Genomic DNA, 11,461 nt, shown 5'->3' on the forward strand with positions numbered 1-11,461 from the left:
CAAAAAAATAGCTATGTTTTTCAAAACAAAAAAAGTGAGAATCACATTGTTTATCTGCTTCTGTGTTTGATCTGTTATGAAATGTTGCTTTGGTTGAATTATATGAAGAAAATCTGTCCCCACATGTATTTGTAATTGGAAAATGCATTTTAGCATAATAGTATTTTTATTTAATTGTAATTTTTCTTCTTTTATTTTACACCAAAATTCAACAAGTGGTGGTTTCTTAAAAGTTAGTTGTAATGTAGAATATGAAACCATATAAATTGACTTTTTATACTCTGTGTAACATTACAGTCCACTGGTCCATATTGTACTTTGTGTGCATCTTTTACTCATGCATGATTTTATAACATTGGCATTGATTATTTGGAAAATGTGGGTTTATTGAGTTGGGCTTATCTTCCAACTGTTGACACATTTCATTATACAATATTTAAAAATCACAATCTTATCAGCAAAGTCTTTAAGTACTGGGAAGCTGTCAAGTGACAGGTATCAGTTTTCCAAACTCCTAATTTTCACTTGAAAGCTTGAGTTTTGTCATTGGCAACAAATACTGTCAGATTTTTTTCTTTGAAGTAACAAACAGTCTCTCTTTGTTCATTCTAGAGAAGCCCTTTGCCAAATACCTAAATTTGAATAACCATGGTGTCACACATACTTTTACTTGAGATAGCCATCAGACTTCATTATGTAACAAAAGTGACTTCTGTGTGTTTCTCAGTTTGTCACAGAATGTTAAGAAGTTGAGAGGGTTGAGATTTAATAAAATTTATGATTTTTACTACCTCATCAAGAATGTTCTTGAGACTGACTTTTGTTTTAATACTATTAGTATTTCTTAAACAGTTTGGTGCTACTGTCTTGATACATCCTAAGTTGCCAACAGCGTTACTCAGTTCTGCTTTTGGATTATCAGTATAAATGTCAGCATGCTAAGAAAGGCAGATAAAGTCTAAATATTATTATGAAAATAGTTTAGATCTTACAAACCCCCTGAAAGTGTCTTGGGAATTTTTAGGCATCTGTGGATCATACTTTGAGAACTGCTACTAGAGGGAAATTAAGGGTGCAGCAGTATTCTTAAATGCCTTGTAGAAAAATAAGACTTAATTACTCCTGTTGAATTTTTGTTGACAGGACATAGAATCAGTTTTGTTATCTTCATAATAGGATTAATTTTTATAGACATAGAACTTCCTTCCAAAAGTTGGGAGAAGGGGAGGAGTAAAAAGATAAGGCTTAAACATTTGTTTATGCTTCACTCATGCTGGTCCTCAGCCAGACTTGAGAAGGGTTCTAGAGAGAAAAGAACTAAAGTTTGTTTATTGGAACCATTCTGCCTTAGCTAGTATATATTTAGTAGTGGCTTGGCACCTACCTTGAAAGGTGATTTAGAAAGCAGGCATGGATACTAAGAAGCAAAACTCAAATTTTTTTTTTTTAATTTATTTGTTTATTTATTTATGGCTGTGTTGGGTCTTCGTTTCTGTGCAAGAGCTTTCTCTAGTTGCGGCAAGTGGGGGCCACTCTTCATCGCGGTGCGCGGGCCTCTCACTATCGCGGCCTCTGCAAAACTCAAATTTTATTGGGCATACTCAGAGGAGAACCTGAATGTATCATATAATAAATTGAGACAAATTATACAGTAGAGAGTCTTATCCTCTTTATATACCTCTATTTTGTCCAGGTAGATTATTTTCTAATAAACACTACCCTATAAATTCATTTTATTATATAAATTCATTTTATTATATTAATAACACTACCCAATAAATTCATTTTATTATATTATCTTTTGCAGAGATTCTGAAAAGCTTCCTTCTTGTAAGAAGCCAGATCCCCTGTCTCCAGTCAAAGATAACATCCAACTAACTCCAGAAGAAGAGGATATATTTAACAATTCTGACTGTATGCGTGTTCAGAGAGCAATATTCCAATAAACACAGGCAGCTGGGAGGCTATTGCCTGCAAGAGAATCTCTATCAATTTCATGTCCTGTTTGAGAATGAAGCAGTTATCAGTATGAAAGATTTGTTCTTAGATCTATGCTACTTATTTTTAAATAGAGTACATTTTGTATATTAACTATATAACTTTTTGTTCAGCTTTTTATATTTTCATAAGAAACTAACTAGAGAAATAATTTTGGTTTTGATAGGTTTTCGAAGTTTTAATGTTAATTGAGCAAGTCCCTTGGAACTTACAAAAATCTACTCTAAAGATTTCTGTAATGTTGTCAAGTACAAGGATGGTAAATGGAAAACCACAATTCTGTGGTCATTTTATACTAGAGGAAATTACTGTGTTTCTTCAAGCTATAGTTTTTTCACCTGCCTTTCCTGTCTGTCTTTCAGGGTTGAATTGGAAATACAGTTGCTGGGATGGGAGGGGTAGTTGGAAGGGTTAAAGATCATTGCATAAATGGGGCAGTGCTCTGTTTTCCCTGAAGAGTTTGGTTGGGTTACAGATTGACAGTAAAAGAAAATTGGTTCCAGCATCATATGAAAGGAACTACTTCTTATATAATTAATATTCTTAAACTTCAAAATAACCTGTTTCTCTTATATGTCTTTTTTGAAGTGTGGGCTAAAAATTCCTTAATGTATATTTAAAACTAGTGTCCTAGGTGCAATGTAAAATACTAAAGCTGCAGAGTCTGTGATGTGTACATACTCTTCAAAGAAATAGATTCTTGGAAAGAAAACCAGCTATGCAAGTGAAGATCTGAAGTAAGGAAGTGAAGTAAGTGACAATCTGACAGGAAGTAAAGGAATTGTAAAAGTGTCTGAGATATAGAGGATAAAGGAAAGGGATCCAGAGCATTTTAATTTTTAAATGAGACTTAGTAGAGGAGGTCAGAGTGGAACAAAAAACATAACATTGTAAGAAACAGCATAAAAATGTTAAAAGACAAAAATTAAAAAAAAAAAATCTGGAAAAGACCAAATACAAAGAACAAAAGCCAATCTGAACTTTCTGTGAATGTTTCCTGTTATAGAACAAATTAAGAAAGGGAAGATGGCAGCAGTGCTGCAGTTTGTCAATCTCCGAACCACTGCATAACAGCAACTGGATAGCAAAGTCAAAATACTAATGAACAACATTACAACAAATTTAGATGGCATCATATACTTAAATCCTGAAATATAAGTGGGTGAAGACAAGCTACCAAAAGCCACAAGACCACAAAGTGGTACTAGCATCTATCTGGGAGAAGTAGAGGATGGCAATAGGGCATCTAATGGACCTGAGAACAGAACTTATATAGAATGATTGTTGAAACACATAGCAGGCCAAGTTGCAAACAGCCATTTGAAACTGGGAGAGGCTTTGAGCATTCCAGTGGTGAGCGAGTGCAGGAGACCTGCAGTTATGTCTGAAGGAATGAAGCAATGTAGTCCATATGAACTTTTGAAATGATTTGCCATATTTGTCAAGGCTCCACAGAAGAGAAACTGCTGGCTGTAAAACCAAAATTGAGCAGGAGAGTGACAACAGACACAAAGGAAGATAAGGTTAAATACAGTGAAGGGAGGATTGTTGACCAAGAAATCTCAGCAGAATACTGTTTTTGTTTTTGAACACTGAAAACAAAAACAAAAACGAAAAAACCAACAACAACAACAAAACAGCTGAGGTTTGAGAAGCTCCCATGATCCATGCCTCCTCAAAGTTAAAGAAAATTATTTTTACTTAAAAAGAAACCACAGAAAAGTTTTTAGATCAATCCCTTACAAAATTGATTTAAACAAGTCAAGAGCAGAATAACATCTTTACAAATAATGAAAATCTACCAGAAAGGTCCCCAGAGCAGATCAAAACCAGTCTATTTCAAAATGTGCTAGAAGTTATTAAGAAAATAGTGTAGGATACGAAGGAAATTTAGAATTGGAAAAACTCAGAAAAAAAAAAAGATAAGCTCAGGAAAGGATTGGAAAAAAATTTTGGAAATTAAGCCTAAACTAGAAGGAACACAAGCAAATAAACATACAGATAGATGATGCCTTAAAAGAAATAGGTAAAAATCAAAACAAAATGGAAAAAAACACTTTAAAAGATTAGGAAGTGACAGATGTTGAAGATGAGGCAGAAGGTCCAATATACAGATAATAGGAGTCTCTGAAGAAAAACACCCCTATTTTCAGAAAACTTTGTTAATTTTTAAAAGATTTGAAACAATATTTTTTAAATGCACTATTATACCCAAGATTATTGATCCAAAACTGCCAACACCAAGTCATAAGTGACAGCAAGTTACTTTAAAGAAAGGAAAAATCCTCTGGGTAGGCAAGAACAGCAAGTGACATGGAAGAAAAAAAAAAGATGATCATCAGACTTTTCCACAATTATTCTTTATACCTGAAGAAAATGGAGTAACATGTTAAAGATACTCAAGGGAAAATGTAAGCAAAGGCTTTTATGTTCAACAAAATCGACTTTCAATTATAAAGGGCACAAACTTATCCATCGAACAAGAATTTGGAAAATACTGCTCGCTAAGCTCTTCCTGAGGAATCAGAAAATAACTAAAATAGAGAAATAGCACCATAAAGGTTGGTGGTGACCATCAAACATAGTGACTTGTACAATTAAAAATTTGAGAGCTAAAAGGGAGCGTATGATATGCAATGGCTGTATGTCCAGATGACACAGGTAGTACAACTACAGAGGAGAGACCATATGCAAAACATTTTGTTTAGCTCATAGTAGTAGTCTGATATTGTTATTTTAGGACCATTGTGTATATAATGTGGGATAGAATAAATGAATATTTATGGGATATTCTAATTCATCCCCAATTTTCTTGAGAACCAGGATTCTTAATGTCTAGAGAAAGGAGATACAGATAAAATACAGAACAGGTTAATTTTTTTTAAATGTAGTTATAAACTTGGGTTGGGAGTAATGATAGAGACTTATGAATGTATATACACACACACACTATATATATACATGTATATACATGTATATACACACTGAAGAGACCCAGAAAAAAATTAACCAATCCAGTACCAATGAGCATCTCTATCACTCAGCTTGTAGTCTTAAAATACCATTTTTCACCAAAAGAAATGAGAGCTTCTTGGAAAAATAGTCTGGAAAGGAAGTGTAAAAGACAAGCCTGGGATATCTTGTTGAAACAGAAGCCTTTACTGACGACTAATGTAATTTCAAAATGATTAAGGAGACACCTGAAGAGACCCCCACTGTCCAAACATGGGAGAATTTGATCTTCAAAAGATAATAATTGTTTACTGGATCCCATCATAAACATATTTTTAAAAAATTGGTCACCTTCAGAGGATGATGGAATATCAATTCATTATCTTGAATATGGGAAAATAAAAGGAGAAATATCAGGCATTTTCCCTGTCTGTACTGTACCAATGGGTAATAAAACAAGATAAATCTCTTTACTGTTCTAATAATGAAAAAGAGATAATATCACCATTTTGCGACCCCCAGTGGATTAATGGATTTAGGCTTTGAGCATCAGCTGCTATTAACATCATAACTAGACATTTTATGTCTCATAATGAAAGAACTCAGCATCCTCTGTAGTCTTGCCAAGGGATTGGAGATGAGTCTGATCATTCCTCTGGATCCAGCTGCCGAATTGCAGGAAATACAGAGGACAGAGGAACATGTGGGACTGCAACATGAGTGTGCAATTAGCAAAATCCAGTCTGCAAGGAACTGCAGGTTAAATGCCCTTGGATTCTCAACAGACAAATTGTAAGGAAAGGGATGGAGAGGAAAATTCCATATTAAAAAAAGGACAGAACTAAACTAGATTATTTAGGGATGCACATTCTGGTGATTAAACAATAGAGAAATATAAAGAAGTGATAACTATAAAATTTAGGGTGGTGGTTACGGGGGGTGGGGTGGTTGGACATTGATATTAAAACAAAGCATGTGGAACAGATTCTGGGAATTGCTGGCAAAGTTTTATTTCCTGGGTGGTGTATTTTATGACAGAGTTTGCTTATAATATAACTTACCAGGCTATCCATATCATAAAGTAAAATGTTAGCCTTATAATTTATTAAGCCATTTACTTGTTTTGTGTGGTCTTTCATATTTTCTGTTTTACAGTAATTTTTTAATAGTATTAGTATTCCATCAAATTGAAGACATAATTGATTGTAAGATGCATCATTATTTTATGTACCATTGGAAAAAAACTCCATCAACTTTAAGGTACACACTATTCTCAAAAATGTTAAAGCGTGTACCTTAGGATAGAGGAACTGCAGCAATTCGATGCCACATATCCTGTCCCTCATGCACAAAATCAAGCAGCTATCCTTATTTCCCAAAGTTAACTCTGGACAGTTGGCACCAGACAGCCTCTGATCCTGAAAGACATGAAGCACAGCTGTGGGAAAGGTGAGGTTCAATGCTGAAAAGAAGGGGTAAAGTGAAAATAAACGGAGCAGTATGATTCCCAGTCCCATTTCCCTATGTAGTTCCCATTCTCTCTTCTTTTGGGATTCCAATTGCACATGTTAGACTGCTCAAAATTGTCCCACAGCTATTAGTGCTGTTATGATTACTTTCTACTCTGTTTTTGTTTTTCAGTTTGGGTAATTGTTATGAACCCATTTTCTAGTTAACCAATTCTTTCCTTGAGCTTTTTGTTTTATTTCTAGCATTTCTAATTTACAGTTTCCATTTCTCTACTGACATTCCCCCAATCTGCTCATGCACATATTATCCATATTTTACACAAGGCATATTACCTATAGTTATTTTAAATACCTTTTCTGGTATTTCTAATATCTGGGTCGTCTCTGAGTCTGGTTCTGTATCTTGTGTCTTGACATTGTTTTCCTTTTCCTTGTTGTGTGTGTGTGTGTGTGTGTGTGTGTCATTTTTTGATTGACTTGCATGCCATATGTTGATATAGAACAGTAGGGACTGAAGTAAATGATATGCCTGGAAATGGGCATGCCTCTTCCACTAGGGGTTAGAGTGTGACACTGTAAACTCTCGTCAGGAGTTTAACTGGTTTGGGTTTGTTATTGCTATGACAAGTGCACCACTGACTTCAAATTCCTCTAGTGTGGTGCTAGCGTTTTTCGTTTTGTTTGTTTTTCAGTGTTCCTGCTCTATCCTCAGTTTTTAGCCTTCCTCATGCACTTGTGCCTCATAAGTGTTCTGTCTCCAACCCCTCGCCCCTCTGCAGCAATAGACTGTTGTTGCGTGTTACTTGTTGCTTGTTTAATGACTAGATGCAGGCTGAGGGTAATGTAAAACTATGTCAGTTGTACTTGACTTTACAATCCACGACAGAAAGTGTTATCCACCTTTGTTGCTCAACCCCCAGCAAGTTCCTGGCAATATGGTCAGCATCCCACATTCTTATTAAATGACTTACGGCTACCAGGCACTGTATATTGTATAGCACCTGAAGTCTCTCTAAACACAATGTCAGTGTTTGACACTTGTTGACTCATGGTTTAGGGGAGGCAGAAGAATAACTGAATTCCAGATAGGGATCAGAAGATTTGATTTATAATTCTGACTTGCCAAAAACTCGAAGTGACCTTGGGTAAACCACTGAACCTTTGTTGTCTTCTTTTTTCTCACAGGACAAACATGAGGGGTTGACCTCTAGCTCAGAAATTACAACTCCAAAATTCTGTGAACCAAACAGTAAATTCTTTGATTTATGAGTAACTATTTAAAGACTGTTCCAAAAGCTCCACAAGAGGGCAGCTCCTCCACATTGCTTAAGGTCTGAAGAGAATTTCACACGCTTTTGTCTATTTAAAAACTCACCCTAGTATACAATGTTTTACTTGTTTCTTTTAATTATACAAGTAGGGCACAAAATATATTGTTATAAAAATTCCAACATTACAGACCAACTTCAAGTCTCTTGATTAATATCCCCAATCCTAATCTTCCCTATTGTCTGATTGGTGGGTATTTTATTTTTTATGAAGTTTTGTTTTCTGTGACTTCTTTTATTTTTAATTTATTTATCTATTTATTTTTATATATCAGGGCCTTTTATTTTTTAAATATCTTTATTGGAGTATAATTGCTTTACAATGTTGTGTTAGTTTCTGCTTTACAACAAAATGAATCAGCTATATGTATACATATATCCCCATGTCCCCTCCCTCTAGAGCCTCCCTCCCACCCTCCCTATCCCACCCCTCTAGGTGGTCACAAAGCACCGAGCTGATCTCCCTGTGCTATGCAGCAGCTTCCCACTAGCCATCCATTTTACATTTGGTAATGTATATATGTCAATGCTACCCTCGCACTTTGTCTGAGCTTCCCCTTCCCCCTCTGTGTCCTCAAGTCCATTCTCTACATCTGCATCTTTATTCCTGCCCTGACACTACGTTCATCAGTGCTGTGTTTTTTAGATTCCATATATACATGTTAGCATACGGTATTTGTTTTTCTCTTTCTGACTTACTTCGCTCTGCATGACAGACTCTAGGTCCATCCACCTCATTACAAATAACTCAGTTTCATTATTTTTTATGGCTGAGTAATATTCCATTGTATATATGTGCCATATCTTCTTTATCCATTCAACTGTCGATGGACATTTAGGTTGCTTCCATGTCCTGGCTATTGTAAATAGTGCTGCAATGAACATTGTGGTACATGTATGTTTTTGAATTATGGTTTTCTTAGGGTATATGCCCAGTAGTGGGATTGCTGGGTCTGTGACTTCTTTAAAACATAGTTTCTGAAACTAACTTTTTTTAATCCACATAGGATTTGAACATCTCTTCCTGTTAATATACATAGATTAGTTTACCATTAATTACTCTCTTTAACTCCATAAAATGCATGCCATAATTTACTTATTTCTTAATATTTAGATAATGTTTTCAGTATTTAAACAATATTGCATCAAATATTTCAATACTGCATTTTGGAAAAAAGTGAAGAACCTCTTGGTTTCATGGTAATTAAGATTTTAAAGCTAATTTATTAAACCAAAATAAGAATGTTTTAGTAATTTTATTAGCCACAAAAATATATAAAGTCAGTTTACAGAAAAGGGGCTAGAAGAGGGAGAAACACTTGACAGCCTTCCTTGGAAGGTTTACTCCATTTCAAGATATAAATCATTCTGGGTACTATTCCTGTTAGGGTGTTTCACAGGTGTATTTTTGTCTTAGATAAGATTAGACCTAGGCAACAAATGGACCAATTAATGCAGAATAGAGACAAGAAAGAAATGTTCAAGTGTGACCACTCAGTGAGGGTAGGTTCTGTGTCTTGGTTACCTCTATATCTTCTACACTTTGAAGGAAATGTTGATGGGAATGAGCCAGAGCCATTTATATGTCATGTACACAAGAAAAGTTAAATATACACGTGCTTGGTCGTATTAGTTGGATATGAGTTGTACCTATAGCAAATATTCCCGGAGAAATAGATATCTCTTCTTTGGGACCTTTTTAGAATTTGGAACCTGACTGTGCTTGAATGGGGTGTATGAAATGAAGATAGATAAGAGGCAGTTGGGATGAGGAGGATGCTTTCCGTGACCAAAGCTTAGAGAAAGGGATGCACAGAATATGTTTGCAGAAAAGTGAAACTAGCTTAACCAGACCATTCTAAAAATGGAGGTTTCTTAGGAGGCCACAGGGCCAATGGCCAGGTGTCTTCAGGAATACATTACAATAAATAATGAGGTGCAGAAAGCAAGAATTTGCCTAGGATCTTAGAAAAATGGACTTGCAACTCCCTCTGTGGCTGATTCCATCAAGGCCTGCCACCTTCCCCAACCTGGTTTCCAAAATGTGTTCCAAACCCATATTAGGCTTATTTTCCCCTTTCTACTTTCCTATGTCCAAGGAATGCTTTGATGTCAGTACAGCTTTTTTTCCATAAGACACAAACACCTGCAAAGTTGACTCATGAAAGGAGACCAAGGAATATGACAGTGGATTTTTGAAGCTGTGGGGCAGGACTTTAAATCATTTACCCTGACATCCAAAGGACCTGAAGGCAGCCTACTCACTTTTGTTCTGGGATGCCATCTTTTGATTTCTGAAGTGACCATCTATGATGGTGTTTGGGGAGTAAGGAAGAAATAGTCTTCGCATTCAGGGGGATAGAGGGTGCATTCTTCATTTTGATCTGAACTTTGAAGATCTATACAGTGAGGTGACAGGCTAGCTATTTAAGAACTGCTGGGACGAGGAGGCTGCTAGAGAAATGTTTCAGAAAATATTTCCCCTAAGGCCACAAGATTTTCTACTCCCAAGTTTTTAATTTAAAATTCCAGAACACATTAGGAGCATGGTTTTTGTGTTGTTCAAATCCCACCAGCTGTGCAATCCAGAGCATGTTATTCTGTTTCTCTGAGCTTCAGTTCTCTTTTTTCAGAAGAAATAATTGAGAAAATACAGGTAGTAATTAGCAAGCACAGTGTCAAACACAATAAGTGTGCTTCCTCCCTATTCCAATGAAGGATAATAGTGATGATGAAGACATTCGTGATGTTGACAAGCCAAGTCGGTTGTCCAGACTGAACTTGTCTTTTTCATAGACTGTGTTACCCCTCTGATCCTCAGGCTATTCATCAACCAAATGGTGAAAACATTAATTTATGCTTATTGAGTTGTATGTATAAGCCATTGTTCTAAGTGTTTGCATATACTAACTAATTCATTTGATGCTCACAGTCCCACAAGGTAGATATTAGTTTTATTTTTATTTTACTCACAGGGTAACTGAGGCAGAGAAAGAGGTTTATCAATTGGCACAAGGTCACACAGCTAGTAGGTGATAGATCCAGAGTTCAGCCCCAAGTGGTATAACTCCCAGAGCACACTTTTCTTGTGGAATATTAAAATATAAAATTAATAAAGAACATAGGAGTTGCTTGGAATATAATCATTGTGGTGGAAAAAGTAGTGATTATGTTAGACGCCTCTCTATAGCTAGGGTGGTATGATTAATGTTCATCAATGGAAGGTGAATGAACACTCAATAGGTACCACCTTAAGCACTTTAAGTCTGAGAAGGCTAAGTGTAAGTGTGTCTTTTCCACCTATTTTTCTCATCTGACCTTGTGGAAACAAAGGACTTTGAGATGACAGAATTGCAAGTGTAAAGCAGCCTACGCACCTGAATTTCTTCTGAACAGTGCCAGACGGGGAGCCTCCTACATGTACTGGACTGTAATGTGGGTGAGAATGAACCTTTTTATGTTTAGCTATTAAATTTAGGGGTATATTTCTTACTGCATAGCCTATCCTAACTATAGAACCATTTAATGGTAATAATGTTTACTTTTCTCAAATAAAATATAAGTAGCTATGAAAGGAAAATATTATAAAGTTAATATGAAATATGTAGGATTCTTTCTTCTTGAGCAATAGAAAAGACATTTTGAAAGCCCAGAGATTAAGGGATTGGTTAGATGATATTGGGTGGAGATGGGGAGGAAGGGGGAGTTCAAGAA

At 35.7% G+C, this 11,461-nt stretch overlaps 1 protein-coding gene across 3 annotated transcripts in view; it reads left to right on the plus strand.

The window, feature by feature from the left end:
• The window catches only part of EXO1 (exonuclease 1), a 46,566-nt gene extending 44,284 nt beyond the window's left edge, over positions 1-2,282 (plus strand). The window contains exon 14 of one of the 3 annotated variants that reach the window (XM_036849651.1): positions 1,808-2,282. In XM_036849651.1, the coding sequence (XP_036705546.1) occupies positions 1,808-1,946 (139 nt within the window). In that variant the 3' untranslated portion in view covers positions 1,947-2,282. The remainder of the gene's footprint in view (positions 1-1,807) is intronic. The other 2 variants (XM_036849578.1, XM_036849701.1) reach the window with 2 other exon arrangements.
• Positions 2,283-11,461: the final 9,179 nt, after the last annotated feature.

This window comes from Balaenoptera musculus, chromosome 1 (genome assembly GCF_009873245.2).
Source record: "Balaenoptera musculus isolate JJ_BM4_2016_0621 chromosome 1, mBalMus1.pri.v3, whole genome shotgun sequence".
NCBI lineage: Eukaryota > Metazoa > Chordata > Mammalia > Artiodactyla > Balaenopteridae > Balaenoptera > Balaenoptera musculus.